Source organism: Eulemur rufifrons, chromosome 12 (genome assembly GCF_041146395.1).
Source record: "Eulemur rufifrons isolate Redbay chromosome 12, OSU_ERuf_1, whole genome shotgun sequence".
Taxonomy (NCBI): domain Eukaryota; kingdom Metazoa; phylum Chordata; class Mammalia; order Primates; family Lemuridae; genus Eulemur; species Eulemur rufifrons.
Window position 1 is genome coordinate 18,904,799 of NC_090994.1, and position 14,792 is coordinate 18,919,590.

At 52.4% G+C, this 14,792-nt stretch overlaps 1 protein-coding gene across 1 annotated transcript; it reads right to left on the reverse strand.

Moving 5' to 3' along the window:
* On the reverse strand, nt 1-14,130 carry RNF122 (ring finger protein 122). The gene is made up of 6 exons (XM_069485254.1): nt 13,689-14,130; nt 8,603-8,759; nt 3,329-3,374; nt 2,988-3,029; nt 1,268-1,350; nt 1-1,023 (listed from the first exon to the last, which is right to left on the reverse strand). The coding sequence occupies exons 1-6, from the start codon at nt 13,711-13,713 to the stop codon at nt 909-911; spliced, it is 468 nt and encodes a 155-aa protein (XP_069341355.1). The 5' UTR covers nt 13,714-14,130; the 3' UTR covers nt 1-908.
* Between the last annotated feature and the right edge of the window lie 662 nt (nt 14,131-14,792).

A 14,792-nucleotide genomic window follows, 5' to 3' on the forward strand; every position in this document is an offset into this window, starting at 1 on the left:
CTCACCCACTCCGGGAAGTAACAGAAATGTCCCCCTCCCTCCCCCCATGCTGGGGATCCACGTATAAATCCTGAGTTGGTGAGAATGAAGTACAAAAATACTATTTACAGAGGGGAAGAAGGTATCTGCTGCTACCTTGACCTCAGACACCCTCCTCCCCAGGCCCCTTTTGATCCTTTACAAAAAGCCCCTGGGAATCAATTTGAGCATGGAACAAGCACTCCTCTAGAGGGGCCCACAGACCCCCACATGGAATAGGAAGCACTGAGATTGAGGAAGAGGGAGATGGGCTAGCACCTCAGGTCCTGGCAGGGGACGGGGCTGCCCCTTCACTACCCTGCAGCCAGCTGGCCGCCAGCGGCCTTTGTTTCTCGTAGGTCTCATGTAAACATTGACTTTCTCCTTTGAGATGTCCCTGCTCTTCTGTTTCAGACAGAGCCTCCCTCGCCTCTGGTGGGAGCACTTGGTTCCTTGATCTTTCCCTCTGACCTTCCCGCATTAGTGGGGAGGAGAGGGAAGGTTGTAGGTGGGGCTGAGCCCATCTCATCCTTCCTGGGTCAGGACAGTTGTCCTCCCTAAGGGAAACCTTGAAAGGGGATTTCTGCATGCTCTTGATCGGGGTGAACTCCTTCCCCCAGAGCAGGGACCAGGCAGGTAGGCAGTCTGGTACCAGGATCCAGTGGTCTCGCCGAGTGATGCCACCAGTACTGAGGAGCAGGGAGGAAGGCTTCAGGAGGCAGGAGGTGGGGCAAGTCTGATGGTGGAAGCCCAGCCCTGCACCAGCCTCCCCTTCAGCTGAGGGGAACCATCACCCCCCACCAGTCCTGTTCCTTGGAGCTGTGCCTGCAGAGGGACCAGGCACCCACGAGGCAGGAGGTCTTCTCCAGGTCTCGGCGCGGAGGTAGCGCTCACACCAGCTCATCCAGTAGGATCCCAATGCTCTGGGTGGCCTCGGAGGGGCCAGCGATGGGCTTGTTACACATGGGGCAGACACAGCGCACTTCCAGCCACTTCACTAGACACCTGAGAATGAAGGAAGAGCTGTGATTGCTAAGAAAATACCCATGACTTCTGCAGCTGCTTCTCAGAACAAGAACATCCCATCCCTGCCTCAACCTCCCCCCTCCTCTGGCTTGCTTGGTGTCCAGACAGGACATGGGGCATCCCTGGTGAGGGGTGAGTGGGAGATGGCAGGGACTGGGAGGTTCCAGACGATGCTCCCTGATTATTCCTCCTTCCAAGGGTGACCCGACACACCCCCACTTACTTGCGGTGGAAGGCGTGTTGGCACGGGAGCACGCCTAGCTCGTCTTTCCCCTTGAAGTCTTCCAGACAGACCGCGCAGGTCTGCTGCGGGGAGAAAGTTGGGCGTGTGAGAGGAGACCCGGGAAGCACGTCGCTCCCCCATCCTGAACACCCACCATCTCCTCCCCAACCAAGCAAATGAAGCTCTGACCCGGTCCCTTCTGTCGGCCAGAGAAACTATAGCCATAGTTTAGAAAACTGCATTGACAATATGGTAGCCATTAACCACATGTAGCTATTAATTTAAATTTAAATGAAGCAAACTAAGATGAAATTAAAAATTTAGTTCCTCAGTTGCACTCACCACATTTCAGAGCACTCAATAGCTACACGTGGCTAACGCTTCCCATATCGAACAGCACAGATATAGAATGTTTCTATTAACACAGAAGTTTCCGTAGAACAGTGCAGTTTTAGAAGAATGGCTTCAAATCCTTTCTAACCTAGTACACTTAGCGAGGGGGGACTTATCAACAACAGCTAGAAGTAAGGATGGGGGTATGGTATGTGTGGTCAGTTACATTCTTTAAATCCAGACTCATCTTTTTTTTTTTTTTTTTTGAGACAGAGTCTCACTCTGTTGCCCGGGCTAGAGTGAGTGCCGTGGCGTCAGCCTAGCTCACAGCAACCTCAAACTCCTGGGCTTGAACGATCCTACTGCCTCAGCCTCCCAAGTAGCTGGGACTACAGGCATGCACCACCATGCCCAGATAATTTTTTCTCTATATATATATTTTAGTTGGCCAGATGATTTCTTTCTATTTTTAGTAGAGACGGGGTCTCGCTCTTGCTCAGGCTGTTCTCAAACTCCTGAGCTCAAACAATCCACCCGCCTCGGCCTCCCAGAGTGCTAGGATTACAGGCGTGAGCCACCGCGCCCGGCCTAAATCCAGACTTATTTCCCTATACATTAACCCCCTTGATCGCAGCTGAATGACTCTCCTAGAAGAGGGCTTAAACACCCGCGCTAGCAGAGATACAATAGCAGACGAAATGAGGCCATGTCTAGGTGGTCTCAAGGTTTAGAGATACTGCGATTCTCCTTGCTCCCAGACAACCACAAACATGCTCTGATTCTAAGTGTCTGTGGCTATGGACAGAAGCCCTGGGAAATGGGTTAGGTGACCTCAAAGGCACAGCATAGGTAGGAGGGATAGGAAGTGACCAATTCCTAAAGGAGTCAGAGTTGAGGGAACCCAAGGAATTGGGGTAGGGGTTGGGGGGAAAAGGAAGGGAAACAGGGAAGAGCCGTAGGAATGAGCACACTAGTCAGATACAGTCCGTTAGGACAGGGAATACACCAGAGTAAAAGGACCTTATTATTATTATTTTAGCGGAACCAGAATGTAGGGGCTGAACACGGGGAAAGTCAGCTGCCATCTGTCTAAGGTGTGCAGTGGTGTGTCCAATCCTCCCCTTAAGGATTGTGCATTGCCAGATTCCTGGGGCCACGTGTCACTGCTTAGCCAAACCCTTCATGTCTTCTGCCTGAGCTGCTTCCAGACATAATGAATTCCATATATTGATCCCCTGCTGCGGTGAGTCCCTTTCACTTGGCCAAAGGAGATATCAGGGCAGGGACTGAGAAGATTCCTGAAAGGGTCCAGGCTGAGAGGTGGAGAAAGGTACCATCTGCCTTCCCTGCTAGGCCCCACCCCCCAACGCTGTCCCAGCACACTTACCCCATATAATTGTAACTTCTTGGCATCACCTTTAAGCACCACCTGGGGAGAAAGAAGAGGCACAATGTCCGAAGAAACCGACCACAGGGGCCACCCAGGTAGTACCGACCGAGCCCCCAGCCTTTCACAGGGGCGCCTGGCTCTCTCCAGTGACAGGGAGGGCTCTGGACTGCCTGGTGCAAGGCAGACATGGGGACGGTGAAAGGCGTTAGCCTCAGGGAGGCCCAGAGGTGAGGCCCAGGGGGATTCCAGGCCAGGGGAGCTCGAGGGGGCCTTCCCTTCCCCTCTCTTATCGGGGCAAGCAGTAGGGGGGAGTCTCAGGGAAGCATGTGGCACTTTACCTCCTTATACCCATATCGCTCGCTCTGTGCCTGGTTCCGGAGTTTGCTGGGGGAGAAAGAGAAGGAGAGAAAGCAGGTTACTCCACCTTTGCATACGCAGAGCGATTCGGTGCAGGAGAGACCGGCTGGCTGCACAGGGCATTCTTCCGGAGGAAAGGAGGGCTTGTCCCATAGACACCATGGGGCGTGGTTTGGACACATACAAGCCACCCGTCAATGATTAAGGACTAAGACTCTTGCTCAGGCTGGCTAGCCTCAGAATCCCTCTGCCAGGTCTCATACACAGATCGGGGTGCTCTGCCAAGAGAGTCCCCCAAATAGTTCATTCACTTTCCCCACCCTTTCCCAGTACGGTGAATTCCTTCAGGTACCCAAACCATACATATCAACAATGTGCTTACTGAGTGCACGGAGGGAGTCAGATAGATATTCTTAAAAGGGATATTTCCATTAAGCCAGGACAGCAGGATAAATAAGTCTCTGTTGACCCTGGGGAATTTTCCACCCGGAGAACACAAGTATTCTGGAACCAAGGCACACTCTTCCCCTCGCAGTGCCAAACAACACAGACGATGCCTTCTTTGTTCTCTTCTTTTCATTTTAAGCTGGTGGCCTGCACACGGCCTAACTCTCAATGGCCAAAGCATAGCATGTCGTTACTAACGGCGATAGCATCATAGTTAGGGAACACTCGCTGTGTTGCCGTGACGCTCATCTGCTCATATATGTCCTCACGGAATCCAGACGGACTTTAAGAGGGAGATACCTTCCCTTTTATAGATGAAAATGAAGCCCAGAGAAATTACGTAGTTTGCCCAAATGTCACCGAGCTGGCTGGCAGCAGAGTCTGGATTTGAATGAGAGTCTATGTGATTACAGGGCCCAAGCTCTTTACCACATAATGTGGCCTGTTCCTCTAATTAGGCGAAATACATCATAGTCCTGAGGATATGGTCTGGTCTTGGGACACACCCTACAACTCAGAATGGCTCACTATGCAAATGGCTGGGGCCATAATTATGCACTGAATTCTGTGCCATTTTCAGTGGGGGGCGGGAACTTTCTCTCCAAATCTTGCAGGGAGCTTCGGATGGCTTCCTGGGCTATCACGGGGGAACCGTGGGGGCTTTCTCCCACTGATCATCCTAACACAGGCCTGGTGGATCGCAAGGAAGCATCGGAAACACAGCAAGTCAGAGCAAGGGCAGGAAACTCCGGTCTGAGGGCTGCATGCAGCTCACGACCCGTTTTTATAGGGTCCACAGGCTAAGAATGGTTTTTTTTTTTTTTTTTTTTTTAGACAGAGTCTTGCTCTGTTGCTCAGGCTAGAGTGCCATGGCATCAGCCTAGTTCACAGCAACCTCAAACTCCTGGGCTTAAGCGATCCTCCTGCCTCAGCCTCCCGAGTAGCTGGGACTACAGGCATGCGCCACCATGCCCGGCTAATTTTTTCTATATATATTTTTAGTTGGCCAGATCATTTCTTTCTATTTTTAGTAGAGACGGGGTCTCGCTCTTGCTCAGGCTGGTCTCGAACTCCTGACCTCGAGCGATCCACCCGCCTCGGCCTCCCAGAGTGCTAGGATTACAGATGTGAGCCACCGCGCCCGGCCTTAAGAATGCTTTTTACTCTCAAATGGTTGAAACCAGAAATAAATAATAATATCTCCTGACACATGAGAATGAGATGAAATTCAAATTTCAGTGTCCATTAAGTTTTACCAGAACCCGGCCGTGCTCGTAGGTTACATAGTGCCCGTGGCTGCTTTTGTGCTCTGCCGGGAGCTGGGTAGTCCTAATGGAGACCTCATGATGCACAAAGCCAAAAATATTTACTATTTGACCATTTAAAGAAAAAAAGGAGTGCAGCCCCAAGTTAGCCAAAGAGAACCTCAAATCACTGAGAGCCCCGATGGACGGGGGCGAGAGATGATCGGGGCGCGGCAGAGGCTGAAGCTGCTCCCGGGGTGATGGAAGACACAGAAGGTGGGGGCAGAGCCGGGCAGGAAGCACAGTACAGGGCAGATGGGACCAGGCTGTCAGGTGACCTGGGGAGGCTGTGTGCTCCTGGAGCCTCGAGAACTCCAGTCCCAGGGGACTCCTGCCATGGGGCTGGGGGCAGCCCATCCACTGCCCCCCACCTTCTCTGCATGCTGCTTCCTGCTCATTGCAGGGGTGGCTAAAGCCTAACCAGGGCCCCCACTGTCCCATCCTTAGCTGTGCAGAGAACTCCTTAATCCAGGCACGGCCTTTATGCATACAACTTCCCAATGGGAAAGGCAGGGAAGGATGTGTCCAAAGCTCACGTGAATGGCTGTTCTCGACGACGCTGGGGTGAGAAGGAGCTCACAGCCACAGCCGCCTTCTGAGGAAGGACACCACCGTGAGGTACGTGCAGAGTAAACAAGGAAGTGGTGAAGAGCCTGTGTTTGTAACTCTGTCTGGGGGAACAAGGGACTGACTGCCACACAGCTCGAGGCTCCACTGCCTCCCCAGCCACATGGCTGTACTCACAAGGCACACGCTGCGCCCTCCCCTGGGTACCTGGGGTGTCCCCTCCCCTGCACCCATCCCTCCCGTCTGGCTGACGGTGTGGAAGGGCTTCAGCGCTGTCCCTTCATCACACACACAGATTTCAGCTCAGCCAGGACTAGACAGTCATTGCAATGGGGCCGAAGAGGTTGCAAGGAAAAACTGCAAAAAGCAAAGACCCTGGGCCCTCCTAGCCGGGGACATCGTGCCAACCACTGCAGACAGGTGGCCTTCTCAGCTGTTGGATGAGCAAAGCGACTAAAAATACCTCCGATTTTTTGAAATATGAGACCATTTCTGGCCCCTGCCGGTGGGCTTTCCCTTTCCTCTTCTCCCTCTTAGAACCAACAATGCAGCCAGGTCCTGAAAATAACCGTTCCCTTCCTGCCTGTTTGTGCTTCCCTGGCCCCTCCGTCCTGCGGAGGGCAGAGGTCAGCCCCGAGGGAGAGGGGAAGAGAAGAGGGAGCAGGGGGAGGCTGGCCTTGGCCGATGAGCTCACCAGGCAGGGAGGGGTAATCACGGGCCTATTTTGGCTGAGGAGGAAACCGAGAAGCAGGCAGAGGAAGTGGCGGCCTCTGCGCTTGTGTGTCTTTCTATATATAGGCACACACAGGCTGCCACATACCAGTGAGCCTCTGGGACCATGCAACTCCAGGGTCAACTGGCTCCGGGCAGGCAGAACAGAGGGTGGGGTGACAGGGGAGCAGATTACCGCAGAAGGGACAGGTGGTGCCGAGCTGCGCACAGCGGGGCTGCGCCGCAGCGGGGGCAGCTCTTAGCATCTTGCGGTTACTGTTCTGTTCTTTCTCTTTGGCTGGAGCAAAAGAAGTCAGCCATACACAGCTCCCCAGCTGGTCCTGCTGCGGGACCCAGCTCCTAGCTGTAAAGGGAGGGGCAGGGGACCCGCAAAGGAGTAAGTCACACGGAAGGCAACATATGGAAGGCATCGGAAAGACTCTAGCTAATCACTACCAGACTAGCCCACCTCTGTATCTTCCCTGATGCATGACCCTGGGCAAATCCTTAACTGTCTGAGCATGAACTTCCTCGTTTATAAAGTGGGCTAATACCTAAACTAAGGATGAAGTGAGCTAAATGGTTTACAAAATGCTGACCACAATGCCTGGCACACAAAAAGGAAAGAATAGCTAAAAACCTAACGTCACACTGATTAGTGGCTGGATGAGGAAGTGAACCCGGGGTACCCACTTCCTAGTCCAGAGCGATTTTCTCTAGATTGCCTTCTCTAGACCACCTTTGCTGCTTGGTGTGTGTGTGCCTAGAGGGGTGGGTGGAGGGAGAGGGAAGGGACCAAACAGAATTGGATCTACAGAGTCTTCCGGCCTCATCGTAAGTAAATCTTTGGTATTTGGTCTGTCTCCATCATGGTTTTCCAGGAATTTCGTGAATTGTTTAACATAAGGGCGCAGGGTTGAGATTGGGGGAGGTCAGTGGCTAGGAAAAAAACAGGCTTCAGACAGGGGGAAAGAGAGAGGAAGGAGAGGAAAGGGAGGGAGAAGTACCAGAAATCTACCCTCACCCCCACTTACTAGTTCGAGGCAAACTCCAGACCCAACTGTATAAGAGGGAAAATAAACCACTGTCTCCATTGCACAGACTTTTAAGTGGAAAATTCCAGTGCTAGGGACCTGTTTGAAAGGTTCTGAGAAGGAAGAAGCCCAAGGTAGCCACTGGGAGCGCTGCCTGAGGCCACTTCCCCTTCTTAGAGGAAGCTCTTCCAGCCTCAGGGAGGTCGGCTAAGTACCTGCCTCTGCTCTAGCCGCCTTGCAGAGAGGCACTCAGGCCCAGCGGGACACCTCAGTAGCGAGCAAAGACTCCTTTTCTTTAATCTTAATTTAATCTTCTTAAATGATTTGATCGGACACCAGCCTAGACCCCAGCTGATGTCTACCGAGGCATCTGGTAAGGTGTGGGTGGCAGGGAAGAGGGCCAGGGATGACCATGTGGCTGTAAGGACTACCAGCCTGTCCGCCTGGCCGGGGATGTTCGACACTCTCCGATGTGCAGGACGGCCCCACACAATGAGGAATTGTCAATACCGACAGCACGCCCCAGTCAGAAACACGACTCCTTTGACTTCCACTCTACATACCAGTCATGCCCCACATTTTTTCTAGAAAACAGCCACCAAGTTCTATGTCTTTCAGGAAGAGGCAGAGAAATAGCCCTGCCAAGCTCATATCCTTCCCTGGATCCCTAAGCAATTAAAAATAAGCGATGTTTTTAGTTGGGTTTTTTTTTTTCTCCCCCCACTCTCAAAAATAAGAGCTTGCAAGGCAGAATAAACAAGGAGCTCTCCAGACATCAGCTTGCTAATATTAGCAGCTGGAGGGCTGACAACAGGATTTCCCGGGAGGGCAAAGGAACATGCCACTGATGCCCACTTGTTCCTGGCCACCCAGAGGGCGTGAGCTGGGAGTCGAGAAAGACAGCTAAGGAACTGACTACCAACTTTGTTACTCAGACAGTAATTCTAGGCAACCTTAGAATAAGTGGCCAAGAAAGAGGTGGGATGCAGCCCAACCCGTGGTGACCCTATATGCTCTGGGACAACTTGATAGGCGGATATAAATAGAAACATCAGGCCTCGGGGGCCCAGAGAGGGACAGGGTTAGCCATGTCCCCGAGCAGCGGCTCCAGCATAAGGCCAGCGACTCTGTTCATCTTGCCTGGCCTCCTCGCTGCTGGACTCCCCCCCAGGTCAGCCAGAGATCCACTCACCTGATAAAATAGCAGCAGAAGATGAGGCTGAGCATGAACACGAAGATGCCTGTGCCAAAGATGACCATATAGATGTTGAGGGGAAGGTCCTGGAAACTGATGGGTGGCATCGAGCAGGACTTGTTGGTACTCACCAGTCCCAGGCCACAGAAACACCCTGCAAAGGGAGAAGAAAAAAAAAAAAATGGCATTAGAGTTGGAAATTGACCGCTGGGGTTGCTGGCACTGTGCCAGCAAGGACAGACAGAGAATTGGCAGGCTCTGGGGTCCTGAGCCTCTGATTCGGCCGGTGGCTTTACTTTTATATCCCAGCAGTAACACTTCCTAGCTCTGTATGCTCGAGTAAATTATTTAACCAATTAACAAAACTGAATACTGTCTAAAGTACTTACAACAGTACTCCCATCTAAGGGATCAAGGATTCAAGCAATGGGCAGAAAACAGAAAACTTAATTCCATCGGGTAGCAGCCCACGTAGCACAATAGCAAGATGAAGCGTCTTAGGTTAGAAAATACACGATCGGGGTTCCAAGGCCTCCCCTGCCTAGCTGTTTGTGACCTTTAGAAAGTTACCTCTCTGAGCTTCATTTTGTCACACAAAAACAAGCCGAATAGAGGACTGAAAATGACGGTGTGAGAAACAGGCTTTGTAAATTGCAAAGTGCAATTGCAAAGGTCATTTGTCATTATTAAGCCACCTGCTCCAGAACACAAGCTGTGCCAGGACTAGAATAGAAATTGTTCACTCCAAGGCCAGGCCAGCGCTCCAGAAAGTGGTGATGGGGGTTGGGAAGGGCAGTTGCAGCTTCCCTTACTGGTCAACTTGTCACCTCCCACTTTTTTCTTTCCTTTTAACTTCTTTTTTTTTTTTTTTTTTGAGACAGAGTCTTGCTCTGTCTCCCAGGCTGGAGTGCAGTGGTGCCCTCATAGCTCACTGCAACCTCAAACTCCTGGGCTCAAGCAATCCTCTTGCCTCAGTCACCCAAGTAGCTGGAACTACAGGCATGTGCCACCATGCCCAGCTAATTTTTTCTAGTAGAGACGGGGTCTTGCTCTTACTCAGGTTGGTCTCAAACTCCAGAGCTCAAGCAATTCTCCCACCTTGGCCTTCCAGAGTGCTAGGATGACAGGCGTGAGCTACTGCCCCCAGCCAAACTTCCCCCCTTTTAATCAAAGCCTCGATGGTACAGTCCCAGTGACAGTGGCAGCCCCTGGGAGCTTGTTAGAAATACAGACACAGGGGCCCACCCAGACTAAATGAATCAGGATCTACATTTTAACAAGATCCTCTGCACAGTCACTTTAAGAAGCACTGTTAGCCACTAGATGCTGCCTTGCACACGTGACTTGGAGATAAATCCTGGTTGGTCTACCCATCCTGATAGTCACTTCCTCCTTGCCAGTATTTGGTGCTGAGGTGAGTATGTGACCAGGTTCCAGGCAAAGAAACAAAGAGAAGGTCTGTTGGAAAAGGAAAGTTTTTTTTTTTAGGTATGTCTCCAAGATACCTAGAGTGGTGATGGCCAAGTTGTAGCTGGAAAGAGAGCAGACCCACAAAAAAAATTCGAATGGCTGAGGATGGCAGAGCAGAAAAGGAAAGAGAAGAGTCCTTGATTAACAAGAACACTAGAATTTACCATATGCCTGCTACCTCCCAAGCACATTCTCATGCTACCAACTCAATCTTTGCAATGCCACAGTAAGACGTTGTTACTTCCCCCACCAATGTGAAAAAAAAACTCAATCATTAAATAACCCGCCCACAGTCAAATAGCTAAGAAGGCCTGGCTCCAAAAGCCTCTCTGTACTCGGGCCTGGGGTTCTAGATACTTTCCTGACATCTTGGTTAGGAGCCAGGATGCATTAAGATACTGCAGAGTCCTACGTTCCAATTACCAGTACTACCAGAACTCAGCAGAAGGCTGGCTTGAAAGACTGAAAGTCAGCTTTGACATCATATATCTCATGAAGCTTCATCCCTTACACCTAACTGTTGCCCATGTAAGGAGCCTCCATTCAAACCTCTTTTAGATCGTGCCCAATTCTATTGCCACATCCCCATCCAAACACTCATTACCTACTACTGTTTCCTAATTGATGTCATCCCTATTTCTGGTTCCTTCTCTAATTTACCCCATACGCCTGACACATCCTCCCACTTGGTTTATTGTGTATTTTCCAAACTCATAACTGGCTTCTATTCCTCCTAAACATGTACCCTTTTGCCTTGCAATTTTTCACCAAATGTTCTCTAATACCACCCTATGTGGGTGTGATAGACACATAAGAGAATGAATGGATGACCTCACCATGTTGGGAAGAAGACAGACAACATGGATTTCACCATAGAAAATGAGGTACATACTAGAGGTGTGTCTATAATCCTGAGAACAAAGATGAGACTGTCACTAAGTGTGTACAGTCCTCCTAACAAGCCTAAGTACTCCTAGGTCTGATGGCACCAACTTGGACTTTTGCAAATTCTCTAGTGTCTATCCTGCCCCAGTGTTTGGCTTGTTCTTCATAACTAGTTAATAGATAAATAACTCCTCATTTTCTCAAAATAACCTGGTCCTCCTGGCTAAAGCTGCCACTTCAAAGTAACAAGAGTGATGTTTGGGAAAACTTCCCAGAAACTGCCCTCAGCCAACAGATCACCAGTCAACCCACAAGTATTACTGAGGTCAGCCTGTTCTATGCACTGATGTAGACATCATGGGAAAACGGCAAGTAAAAGTTCTTATTCTGAAAGACTTTTTGATTAAGTTGAAATTGAAGAAATAAGCAGCCACTAAACTTTGCTGTGTCTTGCTTTTAGGCTCCAGCGGGGGTTAGGAAGAAAGAAAGAATAGTTTTTGCTACCCCTCCCCACTCAAATATTTGCTCTCTGTGGGCCAAAGATCAGTTCTCCATGAAGACATCATGGCAGACCAGCTAGAGTAGGATAGCCGGCAGTCTACACTGGATGAGGGCCTCGGGACTTCCCTTCCAGAAAACTGTCCTCAGTGCCGATGCCTTGGGCCCCCAGCCATCTCCCCACCTCCAGCCTCAGCAATATTTGATGCTACAAGAGGGTCTAACACTCTATCTGCCTTCACTCTTCCATTCACCCTTATAAGCTGGATGGTTGGCATGGGAACTCCCAAAGCCGTCGCACCTGCAGAGGGTACATGCCTGTACCCTGTAGGTGCGCTGGTCCCCCCACCTCCTGGTCCTCTGACCAGTTTATGTCCACCATCTTATTCTGTCTGCGAGAAGCTTTCTCTGGGGCCCTAGGATTTTTGTCAGGTCGCTTGGGACGTCCTGCAATAAAGACATTAAGTCAGAAGAACTTCATGGTCAAGAAAAGACAGTCTGTCTGCTTGTATTCCTATTAAAGAGAAATGGACAAATAGTCTGTTGGCCAAAAGCTGACAGTGGAGTAAGTTTTCCCTCTAAAACTTGTCAGGACCGAGAATACCAACCCCAAGAAAAGAGGGGCACCTGATATTTTCCAGAAGGGTGGGGGAGGAGCTTTGATTTCTCACTGAAGTCAAAGGACAGGATCTTGCAGTCACTGTAAGAAGTCCAAAATAAAGCAGCAATCTAAACCTTCGTAGGAAAACGAGGCTGCCTAGCAGAAAAGCCAGTATTACTGACCAGCTGCCTCGTTTCTTCTCCTTAAGTCTCGTTCCATTGTCTATGCCAACCTTAGAACGCCTTGACATCAGAATGGCTCATCCTATCTGGCAGGCTGGGAGCGAGAATGACGTCAGAGCAGGGCTGGCCAAGAAAGACCAGGGGATCTGGGAACTGCTTCTGCTTCCCAGCCAACGGGAATCTTTCCCAGATGCTGGGATGCACCGGCCTTCCTCAACCCCCGCCCCCCGCCCCGTCTCCCACGAAACCACCTATCACACGCAGCTTGGTTCGTTTTCAGGAAATGAGATCCGACTAGCAAAAGGAGGAAGGGGGATGGGGGACGCTCAGACACATGCTGCCCAAACTCTGCCTTAAAACAAAAGCCTCTTGAAATAATTAATCCAAGATCTGGCAGGAGCCTACACTCAAGAATGGATTTTTTTCTCCCCTAACTAGCCAGCTTGCCATGCTCAGAGATAAGGCCAGCTGCTTCCCATCTCTCCCTCCCAGAAATTCTCAAGGCGTTAAAACAACGCAGTCAAGGGACCACGGGGGGCGAGGGGGGAGGGGTATTAGTATCTAACGTTTTTAAGTGACCTGCTCAGAAAGTATCTAAGGTTTTTAAGTGACCTGCTCAGAAAGAGCCTCCTTTCAGGTAGCTTGGGTGAGGAGTCTAACCTGTGTGACCTGAACTGCCAAAAAGCCTCAGGTGAAATGAACTAGCTTAGCAACACCACCCAGGCCTGGGAGAAACGGGGAGGCGGGGAGGAGTTGCTGGGTCTGGAGGTGCGGTCTCCACCTGGGCTCCAGAGCAGACACCCCAGTCTGGCCCTGGGGCCAGAAAGCACAGCTCCTGCCAGGCCAGCCCCGCACCCCAGGGACAGCCGAGCGCCCGGGATATCTGCAAGGCTTTATCAGCTCAGTAAAGCGACTCTTAATCCAGCGTCTCCTCCGGGCACAAGGCTCGACTAGCAGCCAGTGGGAAGCCAACAAAGAGCGAGGAAGCCGCCCCTGCACCCTGTCCCGCACGTTGCATTGTATACATATTTAAAATAGCCTGCAAAGTTTCAGGCCGGGAACTTGAGCTCCCTCTAGGAGATCCTAGCCGGAGCGCGGATTTAATTCTCCTCCAACAACCACAACAAAGAACAGAGTTTGAGCGCACAAAGGCAGGGGAAGGGGGCAGGAGAGCCGAGCCGCCACACAAAGGCCGAGGACCCCTCGGCTCCCACGCCCCCGGCCCGCCGCAAGTTCAGAGGCCCTTCCAGACCCTCGACTTAAAACTGGATTATTTCAAATTCCGCGCTGTGCAGAGCAGAGTTGGGCGCCCAGACGCCTTCTCGACCGTCCCATTTCTTCAGAAACTTGGCTGCGGAGGGAGGACGAGCCCTCTGCGGTCCAACCCCGCGCCCCGCTCCGCGCCTCCTGCTGGCCCGGGTCCGCTCGCCCCCCGCCCCGGACTCACCGTTACACCACTGGAATGGGTGCATCAATGAGGTCTCGGCTGGCTTCCCGGGCGAACGGACGCAGGCGGCGTGCCAGGCGGGCGGGGTGGGCGCACCGGCTGTCGCGCGGGGCCGCGGGAGGGGCGGGTGCGGGGCGCGGCAGCCGCCTTTCTCCAGAAGCCCAACTCCCCGCGGAGTGGGGGGCTTTGGCGAGGCCGGTTTTCAGAGCAACAAAGAGGGAAGAGGAAGAGACGAACAAACAGAAAGTCCCCCGGAGCAAAGCGCCGCAGAGGAAACGCACGAAGGGCCCCGGACTGGGGGAGATGCGGGGCGTCGCAGAGCGGGGCGGGGGTGCCCAGGCGGCGGGAGCTGTCGGCCTGCAGAGGAGAGACAATCCCTGGCAGGAGGCTCGGCTCCGGTGCCGCGACGCGGAGGTGAGAAGGCCGGGGTTCCGAAACTGACACCCGGCCGCGCACACCCCCGCCCTTTTACCGCCCCCGGGAAACCCCGCCCCCTGCCCGTCACCCGCCCTCCGGCCAATGGAAGCCTTCCTCCTGCTGGGGAGTACTCGGTGCGAGCCCGCCCCGTGCCCTGGAAGGCTGGAGCATCCCTGCACCGCCCGCCGCCCCTGCGCCCCCGTGCACCTTCCCAGGACTCGGGAAACTCCAGTCTGCAGGGACGCGCGCCGCCCGGCGACGCCCGGAGGGGGCAGGGGCCGGCCTCCTGCACCGCGGACACAGGCCAATGAACAGTTACTGCCACATGATTTTCCGCCTCCAGATCTGTTAATGTTTAGCATTTCCATAGCCCTTTGAGAAGCCAGTTCCGGGAAGTAGTGACACTTCTGCTTAGTGGGTGCGGACAGGTCCTGGGTGGCGCCTGGCGCGTCCTCCTGCTCACTGCGGAAGGGGCACCTGGAGCAAGGGAGTAAAGTGGGAGATTACCAAAGTGGCATCTAAAGCACACTAAAGGGCTTTAGTGTCATCTAACTTTTGGCCAGCCCCTCATTTTACAAACCAGGAACTAAGGCCTGAAGCTTAAGACTTGTCAGGGTTCCGCGCTCCTGAGTGGCCGAATCAAAACCAGAATCTACTGACACTGTCAACGCCTTAGGGACAGGTATC